Source organism: Citrus clementina, unplaced genomic scaffold, assembly GCF_000493195.1.
Source record: "Citrus clementina cultivar Clemenules unplaced genomic scaffold, Citrus_clementina_v1.0 scaffold_9, whole genome shotgun sequence".
In the NCBI taxonomy this organism is placed as follows: Eukaryota; Viridiplantae; Streptophyta; class Magnoliopsida; order Sapindales; family Rutaceae; genus Citrus; species Citrus x clementina.
Window position 1 is genome coordinate 4,851,991 of NW_006261964.1, and position 14,347 is coordinate 4,866,337.

The 14,347-nt window shown below is 33.7% G+C and overlaps 2 protein-coding genes across 4 annotated transcripts; both read left to right on the plus strand.

Moving 5' to 3' along the window:
• The first annotated feature begins 1,613 nt into the window (after positions 1-1,613).
• On the plus strand, positions 1,614-5,003 carry LOC18032979 (bet1-like SNARE 1-2). Of its 3 annotated transcripts, none has more exons than XM_006420073.2 (6): positions 1,614-1,855; positions 2,954-3,113; positions 4,057-4,113; positions 4,193-4,252; positions 4,358-4,443; positions 4,650-5,003. In XM_006420073.2, exons 1-6 carry the CDS (start codon positions 1,842-1,844, stop codon positions 4,666-4,668), a joined length of 396 nt encoding a protein of 131 aa, XP_006420136.1. In that variant the 5' UTR covers positions 1,614-1,841; the 3' UTR covers positions 4,669-5,003. The 3 variants fall into 3 exon arrangements, with proteins under 3 accessions (XP_006420136.1, XP_006420135.1, XP_024046994.1); XM_006420072.2 differs by having other exon boundaries at positions 2,957-3,113; XM_024191226.1 differs by lacking the exon at positions 4,650-5,003 and having other exon boundaries at positions 4,358-4,447.
• Positions 5,004-12,680: 7,677 nt separating this feature from the next.
• On the plus strand, positions 12,681-13,984 carry LOC18031191 (AT-hook motif nuclear-localized protein 20). The gene has a single exon (XM_006420074.2). It carries the CDS (start codon positions 13,069-13,071, stop codon positions 13,897-13,899), a length of 831 nt encoding a protein of 276 aa, XP_006420137.1. The 5' UTR covers positions 12,681-13,068; the 3' UTR covers positions 13,900-13,984.
• Positions 13,985-14,347: the final 363 nt, after the last annotated feature.

Here is a 14,347-nt window from a genome sequence, read left to right on the forward strand (position 1 = left end):
CCCATTTGTATATTTCTACCTTCTTGTTTGAACTGAAAATATGATGCCCTTTATGAAGCATCTTGTTTCCCATTCATATATTTCTAGATTCTCGAGTTCTTTTGGCTGCAGTATTTCATTCTGGCTCTGGGTATGTGTTTGGAAGAATGAATTGGAAAGTATATCAGAATTCATGAACTCAGCATTGCTTATCTTATTTGGTATAGTTTGTGAAGGTTATTGTGTATTCCTCTAAAATGTTCTCGTCCCAACAAAATCATTGGCGTTTGTGTTAACGGATTTGCAAACAAATGCCATCACGAGAGAGTTCTATTTAATCATATAAGTCCACATGAAGCATCGGTATTGAGTGAACATCCCTCTATCTTGTTTAGTCAGAGGCTGAGTTCTGTATCTGATCAAATTTCGGGTTTCATTCGGATGCCACTTTAGCCATTTACATTTGAGAACATGTACGTGATGAATGTTTGCATAATCAATTGCTATTCAAGATCCTAAATTATGCATTTTGGTTTGTGGCTCGAGGTGCAAATAAAGTTGTACTAGCACTATCTTAACAATGATTTTGGTCTTTGAAAAAGCCAGAAACAAAAGTTAAGTTTGTCCATCAAAAGGTTGAAGATTCAAGTCTTCCCTGGAACAATAAAAATTATAAAAATGAAGGGCAACAGCAAAATCCAACTACACAAGCAGGTGCCATAATGTGGTGAAGAGTAGAGAGCATTGAGTGTATCAGTATTGCTATTTATTAGGGGTAGGTCAACTGGTCCTCATGAAGCATGTGTTCATAATTAATAATCATATGTCTTCCAGGTCCAGTCTTTTACTTTACACACAATGAATCAAATCTACCAATTTTATGCTTTAATTAGGGATCTCTTTTCGGTAAATTGACAAAAAACTTTCATTTGGGTAGCTTTTATCTCCTCCTTGTTTGTAGATTGCTAGAGATGGAAAATTAGAGCCTGATATTACATTAACAAATTCATTAATATTTACAATTAAAAAAAAATTATTAGATTCCTACCTTAACCCTATGCGAGATCTACTTCTAAATGTAAAAATAAATTAACGTAAAACCTAAAATTTAGAAAGCCTTCTTATTGCTAGACTTGGCCTTAATAATTGATTAAGTTGGGTTATTGAAAAAGAAAACAGTAAACTTCAGATGACTCAGGGGCTTAGTGGTAGTGGCTCAGGGCTGTCACCTGAATTCAAATACTATAGGAGATAACCGAGTGAATGTAGTTTTTTCTTTACAAAATATAGTCTCAGTAGTAGTCTAATTGAAAAATATTAAATATCTAGATAATGTTTCATAAAATTTAATAAATTTCATGTAAATTAGTATTAATAATAATTTAATTTATAAATATTAGTGAATGTAAAATTTTAAATTATGCTTATAAAATTAAATATAAATTAATCACAGTAATAATAGTACGGTGGTAATATCAGTATCAAAAAGTAGAAAATAATAATAATAATTTGTCTGTTAAGGTCTAAAAAACAATGGGCTGTGATTTTGGCCCAATAGGCCACCGACACATACACCTTTGGATTCAATCCAATCACCAGCTGTTACTGTTACTGATAACTGTAGCTCTCTCTAATAACAATTTTGTTCTTTCAAATTTTCGTAGCGAAAACAAAAACATTTTTAAATAATCCGAATATTTTAAACAAGCAACTTTCTTTTTATTCGTTCTAAAAATTTCTCCTTCCACTCCACTGCATTTTCTCAGCATCCAAACAACTGATTGATCACTGATGGATCATCAACTTGCGTGATCGTAGAAACAGAGACGAACGCGCGCAGGAGCTGCCGGTTATCGTAAATCATGAGTTACAGAAGGTTCATTAACAGCAGTCGACTTTCATTTTATAATTTCAATTTTTCATTTTATTTAATCTGATCTTTTAAATATTCTTATCTGTATCTCGCTGATTCATTACCACATTTAACATCTCGTGGTTCATTCATTATGAAGTCCTTTTTGTATTGGTTTCTAGGGTTTTGAGTTCAAACAAGCGTTTATCGATTAATTAGTTAGAGTTTCTGTATGGTTGCTTAGTTGAATGTTAATGCCAGTTATTTTTGCTGTGATGCTCCTGGAATGTTAATGCTCTGTGTTTGCTCAAACAGATTCAACAATTGTATTTGAACTCTAGTTTAAATTAGCTAATTTGTCGCATAGAACCAAGCATGCGCGAATTCACATGTTGATTCAATTCGAAGCTTGAGCAGTTTGCTTTGTGTTATGATTTAATTGATAGATAGGATGGAATAGTTTCAGAATTATGACATGAGATCTCTTGGCCTTGGTCAAGCAGGCTGTTAAACTATGCATATGCTTAATATAGTGCAAAAGCATCTAATGATAGTTTTTAAACTTTAGTAGGCGATAACTTGTATTTTGAGATATATTGGTTGTTGGAGGTGGCTAAACACGGATTGTGTAAAATCGACCAATAGACTTATAAATAAGACTGTCCTAAATATATGCATGACTGGTCTTCGCTTCATTCTCACCATGGAGATCAGTGAAGCTGATATTAGCCCCCCCGTGTGTCTCTTGTTTCCTTTTCAGTTAGCGATAAAAATGATGATTGATATACTATTTGCTTCTGGTAATTTTCTAATCGGAAGTAAAAATATTAATGTGTTTGGTGTTTAAAAGAAGTTTTATACTTCCCCTTGTGACCATGTAAAGCTGATGTTGCTGGTCTAAGTGCTGGCCTCGAACTGTTTCTCTAAGGCATTAGCAGAAGTGGTTTAGGGGTGGGATGAGCTTGAGGCAGGTCTAAGGCTCAAAGTCTATCAAATCAAAATAACCATGTTTCCTCAGCCTTCTTTTCCTCTTATTTTCCAGAATCTTTCTTAACTTCTGTAGTCTTGCGTTAACACGAGTAGTTTTATCAGATTTTCAATTGTGTCATGATCATTTTTAAGCAGGGAGCACCGTGCTTCTAAAGGGGCTCTCTTTGATGAGTATGACGGCCTTGAGGAAGGTGGTCTTAAGGCCTCATCCTCATATTCCAGTGGAATCGATGAGCATGACAATGATAAAGCAATCGACGGTCTGAAAGAAAGAGCAGTTTTTCTGAAGAGAGTAAGTTTCACCCTTGGTACTTTGCTTTACCATTGAATTACAGAGATGTGATTTACCTATAAAATATCTATTGAAACAGCCTTTATAAGCACTTAAGTTGTTCTGTAGTGGTATCATACAGGCAAATCTAATCAATATATTGGAAATCTAGACAATGTTAATAATGTTTGAACCATGATGTTGTGAGCTTTTAAGACTCAAATAAGTAAAATTTCAATAAAATGTAATTACAGCAATTTCTAATTGGTGATGGCAGTTCACAATATTTTGGAAATCCCATAGCATTATGCATCATAAGTAGCATGGCCTATCCTTGACAAAGTCACTGGCCATATTTGAGGTCATTTATTGTGTCATGGCAGAACGTCTTTTGGCAGCTCGCTTTCCAAGGTTTGAAGTGTATCAGGGTCATGGAGCTTCTGTCATCTTTGTTAGAATGATTTATAGTCGCACACAGCTTGTTTTCTGGTTCAGTAACACTCAAGCTTGAAAATTTCTGGAACTATCACGGTGATGTATGAATTACTGAGTGAGGATTTAACAAAGGATCTTGGAAGTTCCCAACTTGTTGTAAAAGGTGGCCTTAAAACACATGTTTTGTGTTCCTTAATAAGTAATAACACTAAGCATCTGCACGCTGTTTGCATGTCAACCTTATTCATACCCTAAGCACTTTGTCACAGGCACCAGCCACACACATAAGCCAAACTGATCAGTGATCAGGTTCATCAAAGTTGTCTTTGGTGTATATATAAATATATATAAATGTGCGTGCACTCTCATATGGGATGCCACAGCTATCCCTTGGCTTTGGGGCATAAATTGGTCAATAATGGGTATCTTCCTTATGGAAGAACAGAAAAGAAGGGCATAACCTTAAATTTATAAGAAAATTTGCATTTTCTTTTTAAAGATTCTTAATATGTATTTCACTTGTTATCAGTTAACAGGCGACATACACGAGGAGGTAGAAAGTCATAATCGTTTGCTTGATCGAATGGTATGTTGCAGCTGTTCAACCTTCACATTTATTTAAGTTGAGATTTTTGTAGTTTTGAGTGGACTCTGTTGTGAAATAGGGCAACAGTATGGATGCATCAAGGGGTATCATGTCAGGAACCATGGATCGCTTTAAGATGGTATCCCAACTACATCTGCTATTCTAATTTTCATGTATGCTTGTCTCCATTTATTTCTGAAGCTGTTGGGAATTGGCTGATTACTGAAAATTGTTTCCCGTATAGGTGTTCGAGAAGAAATCTAACCGGAGAATATGTACTCTAGTGGGATCTTTTGTGGTTTCCTTCTTCGTTCTCTACTATCTCATTAGGTAAGTCATCTAATCGTGATAGCCATTATCAATAAATGATTATGTTTGAACAAAGCACTTGCGTTAACGTGAAATCCATTGAGTTTTGATGCTTGAATGGCTCAATTGATCTGCAGGATCATACACATTCTTGTTTATGTGAAAGGAAGATTTAAACAAAAAAAAAAAAAATTGGTATTGTAATGCTGATAGATCTCTCTTTTCAGGGTCCTCATGCGTGGTTGAAGTAGAACATTAAATCTTGCCTGTGCAAGTCTGCAATTTGGGTATGGGAATTGGTTCACGTACAATTGTGCAGCTTGTAATCTTCATCGCTAAATCCTTTTTTCCTTATCTTTTTGAAAATACGATTAAAAAAAAGCTCGGGGCTTTATGGAGAAAATTGGTTTATGAATATGCTAAACTGAATTGTCCATGAAAGAGGGCGGCCGTCATACTTTCATTACATGGGAATGTTAATAGACAGAGCTATCTAGGGACGTTTAGGAGTATATGCCTCTCACATTCATTGATTATATTTTTTTATTTTTTGAAAAAAAAATTATAGAAATTTTATTGTCTCTTGAAATGTGGGATATATAATATCTGTATTGCTTCCTATCAAGTGGAATTAATTTAGATATTAGTAACTAAGAACTTGATTTAAGAAACTTAAATACTATTTTAGATCGAACGCCATCATCAGGAGATCCATGAAATGAGCTAACTTTTTTGTGTGGTAGAATCAATTAGTTTTCACTTAAGATTTGGCGTTTTATCAACTGTAGGTACATCATTGTTTTTTTTTTTTTTTTTGACCTAGAGCCTTTTCACAGCGTGTACATTGATTTTTTGAATCACTGTTTAAATTCTTTAAACCCTTTAATTCTAATATTCGATGGTTGTCCACAGCCTTTTCATGGTGGATACATTGATTTTTTGAAGCACGACTTAAATATTTTAAATCTTTTCTAATATTCGAAGAATGCCCACGACTTCCTCATGCCGTATACATTGAATTTTTGAAGCAATGTCCAGATTTTTTAAACCCGCTCTAATATTTGAGGGATGTTTATTTCACTCATATTTCGTGAAGAAGAAACGATCTCCACTCAATTATTTGATAATTGAGTAAGGATTGAAACTAATTCTATAATGCTTTTATAGGTGTTTGAACTCTTGCTTTCACCATTGTAAGTGCAAGGGTTCTTTCACTGGGCCAAAGACACAAATTTTTACTTTGATAATTACAAGTGTAAGGGATCTTGCATTGAGCCGAAGGCGTTGATTTTGAAAAGAAAATTTAAATAAATAAATCACTATCTTGATTTTACTTTTTAACACAATTGAGGGTGCCATTAAAAATTAAAAACTCGAATTTTGATAGAACTCTTTATGTTATTTTATTTTTATGAACTTTTATTAAAAGAAAAAGGGAGAAGAGAAACGAAGAGTAACAAATCAATTAAAGTAAACCCTTTCATAGGAGAAATCTGAAAAAGAAAGTCCCAATTTGGCTAGCACCTATCGACAGATATGGGAGCATTGAAATTGGATACAACATATTATATTCTAACAATTCGACCACTAAATTGGCAAGCACTAAGAAGCTCGAAACCTGGACTAATTCATAAGACAAGCTGAATGATTGGTTGAATCACTTTCTAGCTAGCCAAATAAAAACTCCACCCCTTTGAATTTGCAATTTCAATAGTTTAAATTAATAACATGTATGATATATCTTAGCAAAGAAAGATGACTGATGAGTAAAAGGCATTGGAAACCAGCCTCAAAAAGTTTTAAAGCCTCTAAAAAACGGTACCATGGGAATAGATGAAAATGAGCATAATTCAATAAAAATAACCATTGTTTAATGCTACAACTATTTTAATGTAAGTTTAGCTTAGTTTCTAAAAGTGTTAGAAATAGCATTCATTTGATTTTGCGGCAGTTCTTCAAAAATGGTATAAATTCCTCAGTTTTGAATACATCAAAAATTGCTGAGGGTACTTTTTCTGTATGAATTTATGGTAAAGCTAGAGTGTCTTCAATCATTAGAAAGATATCGTGCATAGGCTTCCAAATAAATATTGAAGTTGTTAACTTATGACAAACAAATATTATAAATTAGATGGGAAAGAAAACACGAATTTCGTGTGAAGTTTGTATTTTTATGTAAATGTCTTGTTTAAAACTTTGATAAAGATTTATATTAACAATCATTGTCTTACTTATTATTGTTGTTATCATTATTTTCCTTGGTGAAATTCACCTCCCCATTCATTTCAAAAACTTCTTCCAAATTCTTGGGGTATTCTTAATTTTCGTTTTATATAACTTTTATCAACCTCTTGTACTCTTCTATATTCTTAATAATATTTTCTTTAACTAAAAAAATTATTATTATTACTTGAAAGGGAGAATTGTACTGTTATTATTTTAATTCATTTTTTTCTCGAAATATACGAAAAAAATATTGGAGGAAATTAAATGTAAAAATTGAGAGTAGAATTAGGTTTAGAGAGTTTTATCTCCTATTTTGATCTTAACGGTTTTAGATTGGTATTAGAAGATTACTTTTTGGGTGTTTTATGCATTGATAAGATTCCTATCATTTTAGTTGGAGTCGCTGCTTTTAGATCTTTGCATACATGGTCTTGCAAATCTGTTTATGATTCATGTTTAGATCTCACACTTCTCAGGTATTATCGGTATAATCAATAATATTTCAAAACTATATATATATATATATATATATGTACTGGGTCCAACTATGGTGCAATTGTAGTACTATACCATAGCTGCACCTAGCCATTGGATCCAGCTATCTAGCTATTGAATCTTTCACCATAACTGAATCCAATGGCTAGGTGCAGCTGTGGTACGGTACCACAGCTGCACCATATCTAAGTCCATATGCACTTCATACTTTTTTTTTTTTAGTTTAAGGAGAGTCCATTTTAACTACCATATAAAAGACATTTGGATTTTTTTTTTTGTGCTATTTGTGAGAAGTCTAATTTTCTTGATCTATTTTGATACATTGCCTGAGCTTATCCATGGTAATATTTTATGGTACGAAATAGGTCGAACTCGTCATAATCACGGTTGAATTTTAATTTGTTGTACTTTGGCTTTAAAAGAAAAAAAATTAGGAGTGCTTTAAAAGCTTTACTTTGGCTTTAAAAGGAAACAATTAGGAGTGCTTTAAAAACTTTTCCAACCCGCACAATCTACTTTATTATTATTATTTTGAATTACATGAGACTAATACTCATATTACAACTCATATTATATGAGATTTACAACTAATATTTGCAACCATATAATTATTGGGACTAGTTTACATTAATGCTGCATTTACTTGTCAGTAATCGGAATGAGCTGGAATCGGAATAAGCTGGAATCGGAATGAGGTGGAATGGGAATGGAGAATGATAATCAAAATAAATTGTTTACTTAAGCTGCAGGAATCAGAATCGGAATAGATTAGAATCCCATTGATATGTTTATTTTATCTTGGAATCGGAATCATAATGGGCTGAATTGTTTCAAGTTACTAAAATGCCCTTAGTTAATTATAATAATAACTATTATTATTATTAAAATTACTGTTAATATATTAATTAATTATATTCATATGTTGTTAGTTTATTAATTAATTATAATTTATCATTAATAATAATAATAATAATAAAATTAATAACAATAATCAAAATAAAAAATATCATCATCAGCAAAATAATAATCCATTTTTTTAAAAAAATAATATTGTTTCATAATCGGATTCATCATCATCAACAAAATAACCCATTTCCAACAAAATAATAATAATAATAATAATAAGGGATATTATCATTTTTCCACCAAAGGTATTCTGACACATCATGTCAGTATTACGGTTTGGTAAAACCATCAATTTACCACCAAATGTTTAAATTGTTAGTATTTTCCCACCATTCTGTTAAAACTCAGTTAATATGTAACGGAAAATTCATAAAAGGTCAATTTTACCCCTAGAGCGTAAAAGACCATGTAATTAACCTTTTATGAATTTTGTAATTAAATAATCATTTGCTATTCTTCCTTTTTAAAGGGCAAAAATTACCCTTTATAAATTTTGTAAAATTGAACTTTTAAAAGATCATGTAATTAATCTTTTATGAATTTTGTAATTAAATCATCATTTGTTGTTCTTCCTTCTTAAAGGGCAAAATCATCTTTTACGCTCCAGGGGTAAAATTGACCTTTTATGAATTTTTCGTTACATATTAACTGAGTTTTAACAGAATGGTAGGAAAATGCTAACAGTTTAAACATTTGGTGGTAAATTGATGGTTTTACCAAACCGTGGTACTGACATAATGTGTCAGAATACCTTTGGTGGGAAAATGATAATAATAATAATAATAATAATAATAATAATAATAATCATCATCATCATCATCAAATTAATCCATTTCCCAAATAATCATCATCAACAAAAATAATCCATTTCCAAAAAAAAAAAAACAGCAACAATCAAAATCTCAATTGTCATTGTCATCAACAACAACGGCAACGACAATCATCATTGTTAGCAGTAGCAACAACATCAGATCAGAACCTTCGCCATTAAAGACGAAATCGGAGACGAAATGAGATGGGGGCGAAATCGAGACGGTGACGAATTCGACGCGGCCCAACAAAGACGAAACCGGCGACGAGTATCTATCCACAGCCGACGAACCACGATGACAAAGACAGTGATGGTTGCAATGGTGATGGAAGCAGCTCCGATGGCATTCGATTGGGAGGCATGGGTGAGAGAGTTTAGGTTTTAGGAATTTTTTTTTTCGCTTTTTATATTTTTTATCTAAAGTGAGGGTATTTCTAGAATAATAAAAAATTAATATGGATAGAGTAAAAAATTCTAGGAATGGGATTTTGATTCCCAAGCCCCCCCTTGGGAATTAGACTCCCATATTTGATTCTCAAATTGTTGTGGGGTCCACGAAAATGAATCCGATTCTGCTCCTTATTTTAGTAAATAAACGCGGGAATGATTCCGATTCCAGATTCCCATTCCTGAATCCAGCAAGTAAACGTAGCATAAATCTTATATAACACTACCCAGATTTTACCCTCTCTAATATTTGAAGAGTGTTTACTCCACTCACATTTCGAAAATGAGAAAACTACCTTCACTTAATTATATACCATAATTAAATAAGAAAATAAGTTCCTACATGCATCGTGGGAGCTCGAATCACTGCACTCACAGAGCACAACCTGCTTTATTATTTTAACAAAAATAAGAATATTACTCTACTTGAAAATTCGTACCTCCTATACTCACCATAATCTTTAATTTCACCTCATTCCACTATTCACATAAACATACAACATCAGTACACACATCACGTCAACTAAATTTAAGCTTTAAAATAAGTTAAGAAGAGTCGCATTATAACGAAATCATTCCTTGCAAGCAAACTTAATATATCAGTCAATTGCCTCAAATTAATCTGTCACAACAAAGAGTAATAGTGACTTAAAAAAACAATGAGCAACGAAAAATGAATCGTATAATTATAGCCACAAATATAATCTTTTATATATAGATGCTATAACGATCTTGTAGATTTGACTAACTCACTAGTTCAATCAAGATTAACACAATCATTAGATGACGGACAATCCAGCACCTCTGATGGTCCACAAAAATGTATTGATATTGAGGCTGACTCTCCCATATTTGCTCACTTTGTGGAATCACTAGTGTGATAAAATCTACATGTAATTGATATCTTTGAAGATCTCATTTACTTGCCCACTTGTTAAATTACATTGATGCTTTTGATGAAAGTTTGTTTATGTACTATTTTAAATTTTCAATAACAGAAATAATTTACTTCGTATTTTCAAATTGCTCTCCGCTTTATTTTCTAAATCGGCCAATCTCGATTAGGGGTTGAACAAACTAACTAATCCTTATAAGAAGACATTTTTTGCCAAAATATAATTCTTTTAGTTCAACAAATGTGGATATTCTCATAGCAAAAAATGAAATCACCATATAGATTAATTTGTTAGATGGCGGATCAAAACAACCCATATAAAAAATTGGGAGAATTATCATTAATTTCATCATCTCCAAACTCTTATAAGTGCAACGACCATATATAATCCTGAGGAATCGTTGTGGCAATGCAGAAATAGTGATTCAAAGAAACAAAAAGTATATTACATTCCATATCCAATGGGGCCAACTACTGAACTAATAGTACCACCCAAAAAAATTTTGCTGACTTGCACTGCCTTTGATGTTGCTCTACTAGATGTTGCTCTATTAATTGCCAATTGCGGTGACTTGACAACTGATGGAAAATTTGTATACAAACCATACTCATTGCACTCACTTTAACAATAATTCTACTGTGTCATACCTAAATATGAAAAATTTGTATACCGAATGCATTTCATTGTACTTACTTTGAAAAATATTATGTCTACTGTGCCGCAATCCAAATTATTGGTTCCAATTTATTGGCTTTCAGCCTCTCACAAGATCACCACATTATTAACTCATTAAGTCATCATCAATATTATGATACCTTCTATATAACGGTCTTATTTGATTCAGAATTGTGCAATGTCTTATCCAATTAAAAATAAGATCAATTAGACTAAATCACCAAAAATAAACAAAATAATGAAGTACTGGAGCCTCAATTGTCAAAATTTCATCTGTTCTGTCAATCGAACTAATCAACTCAATTAACGACGGCTATATCTTCCATTAATCTTAGATGTGATCACCACGATAGATGTGATCACAGCAACCACTTCGTTTTTTGTATTTCAAATTTGTTTTGATCATGATTCAATAAAAAAAATTAATTCCAGGGCTGAATCTCTCACTTGGCTATTTCTTTTTTAATATTTCCGAAAGGTAAGCTTTACAATTCTTCCCTATATATATATATATATATATATATATATATATTTATTTATTTATTTATTTGTATCTTATCAATGTATTATATATACATGTTCTGTGCCCTAACCAGTCACCAGTTTATCTATTCTTTTAAAAGTCCAGCTTTTCACGTGCACATTGATTCTATTTTAAATTAACCTCTTATAATATATAATATGATTTTCTTTTCTACATAAGTCATCTAATACAAATTGAAAATTGATCCCATGAACATATTGGTTTCAGTTTTTTTTTTTTTAAATTTTTTATATGACCAATATGATTTATAATATATTACTTCCTCCATATCATTCCCTCTACAGCCATTTCATCACTGTATAGATTTTCCGCGGATCATAGACAATTGTCTTGTATATTAAAATGTCAACAGCACACGCTGCCGCCATAATATACTCTTCTAATTTTGCAAAACTTATCAATCAGTAATACCAACAAATGTCGCATTGGCTACTATAGAAACTATGTAAATATCAATTATCAATTATGTATGTAATCAATTATTTAGTAGATTTATCTTATTGAACAATCATTATCCTTATGCTCTGACGGGAGAATTACTGAATTAGGACAATATGCTATGAGCTTGACATTAAATGTTGCCTAATTAAACTTGAAATTCTTACCAACTTGATCTAGAAATTCCTATAAGTTGCATACTTTATGAGACGGTCAATAAGGAGTTAAAATTAAAACATTAATTAATTAAACTGCCCCCTAACGGAAGACTCGAGATTAATTATGCAGTGAAATGGGACTCAAGATTATGTGCAAATAAACTGCAGATTAAAACATTGAAAGGTTATGAGCAACTAATAATGCTACCGGTACTAGTAGTAGCAGCAATACTAGGGTCCATGAATTGTAGCTATCTATATTTTCTTTCTCTCTTTCTCCGTAAGATTACAAATCGATATGTTGGGGCACGAGAAAACGACGTGCTTCCCACCTGCCCACGCGCACGCGACCCCACGAAACCCTAATTTCAAAGAACCCCTCTCTCTCTCTCTCTAAAAGCAGAGCTTATATTCATTCATCTCTCACTTCATTTTTTCCTTTTTAAACTTATATTCTGCCATAAACAAAACCAAATACTTAGCTCCTCTAATCGCAACACAAATACAGAGAACAAAAAGGGGGAAAAAAGAAGAAGAAAAAAAACAGTTCATTTGTTGTTGAGCTTCTTCTTTTAGTTACTGTAATATTTTCTCTTTCTCTTTCTCTGTCTCTCGCTGTGTGTGTTTCTATTTTAATTCAGTTTTTATTTTAATTGATTTTCTATCAAGTTTTTTTGTTCCTTTCTTTTCAGATTCCTCATCAATTCACCTGTAATTAAATTAAAGAACCCCTTTTCTTTTCTTTTCTTCCCTTCCCTTTACTCGATTCCATTAGCAGAAAAAATTTGCATCTAATTCTCTCTTCACAAGCTATAGCTAGCTCCTTTTTGTTGCTTCTTCTTCTACTCTTTTCAATATCTATGAAAGGACTGTACAAATCCCTGTTTGAACAGGAAAAAAAATATTTTGTTTCTTGTTAAGCTTTAATATTAGCTTTGACTTTGTGATCAGCAAATTCTTACAGCTTCTTGTTCTTGTTCTATTGTTGTGTTTCCTTAATTTGCAAGTCTGGCTAATCCTTGGTGGACAAGTCAAGTGGGGTTGCCGGGTATGGACCCGGCAGCTGCCGCCAATTCATCGATCCTAAACAAACGCGATCAACATCAGCATCATCACCATGAACTCTCTATCAACGACACAAACGAAGAAGAAGATAGAGATACCGCCGACGAGCCTAGAGAAGGAGCCGTTGAAGTCGGCACCCGGAGACCCCGCGGCCGCCCTCCCGGATCCAAAAACAAACCCAAGCCGCCAATCTTCGTAACCAGGGACAGCCCTAACTCCCTCCGCAGCCACGTCATGGAGGTCGCTGGCGGCGCTGACGTGGCGGAGAGCGTAGCCCTGTTCGCAAGGAGGCGCCAGCGTGGCGTCTGCGTGCTCAGCGGCAGCGGGTCCGTGGCTAACGTGACGCTGAGGCAACCCGCGGCGCCAGGGGCCGTGGTGGCACTGCACGGTAGGTTTGAGATTTTGTCCCTGACGGGGGCGTTTCTCCCTGGACCCTCCCCTCCAGGGTCAACGGGACTGACCGTCTACTTAGCAGGAGGGCAGGGGCAGGTTGTAGGAGGAAGCGTGGTTGGGCAGCTCGTGGCAGCAGGGCCTGTAATGGTAATAGCTGCCACGTTTGCTAATGCGACTTATGAAAGGTTGCCATTAGAGGATGATGAAGAAGTCACAGGTACTCAAGGGCAGATCCAATCCACTGGGGCAGCTGCCAATAACAACAATTCACCCCCGCAAATTGGTAGCAGCGGGCAGCCGTCATCTGCGGGGCTGCCCGATCCTTCGTCGCTGACCTACAATCTGCCACCGAATCTGATCCCCAACGGCGGGCAGCTACATGAGGCTTATGCTTGGGCTCATGCCCGGCCTCCTTACCAATGATTACGTTTTTGTGTATTTTGTTGTATGAAAAGATAGAGAGTTGTGTTCAAAGGATGGAGATAGAGAGCAGGATTTGCTGAGAAGAAGAGGGATCAAAGGTTTCAATGTATATTAAATATTTCTTTGTGTTGCTTCATATTCCTGTTTCCAATAAAAAAAAAATGATCATGATCATCAGCTTCTTTTTAATTGTTTTTCCAGCTTCTAAATATAATTATATATTATTTTTAGGTGGGAGTTTTAATATTTCTTTATGTAGTTCTTTTTAATATTGAGCTGCTAAGTGGATCATAGTTTATATCACACTTGATTAGACTTAATTTGGTATATATCATAGCTTAATATGTTGTTACCAAAAACTTTGCTGATTAAAAAGCTTTCATGTCTGTTTAAAGCTTGCATCTCACTCTTACTCTGATCAAGGACTAGAGATTGAGTTTTAGGTTTT

Excerpts from the sequence above, each read along its gene's own strand:
- LOC18032979 (XM_006420073.2), top strand. Across the intron at positions 3,114-4,056 it reads GAGCAGTTTTTCTGAAGAGA|TTAACAGGCGACATACACGA; the intron begins GTAAGTTTCACC and ends ACTTGTTATCAG. Across the intron at positions 4,114-4,192 it reads ATCGTTTGCTTGATCGAATG|GGCAACAGTATGGATGCATC; the intron begins GTATGTTGCAGC and ends GTTGTGAAATAG.
- LOC18031191 (XM_006420074.2), top strand. The coding sequence starts at position 13,069 with ATGGACCCGGCAGCTGCCGCCAATTCATCGATCCTAAACAAACGCGAT.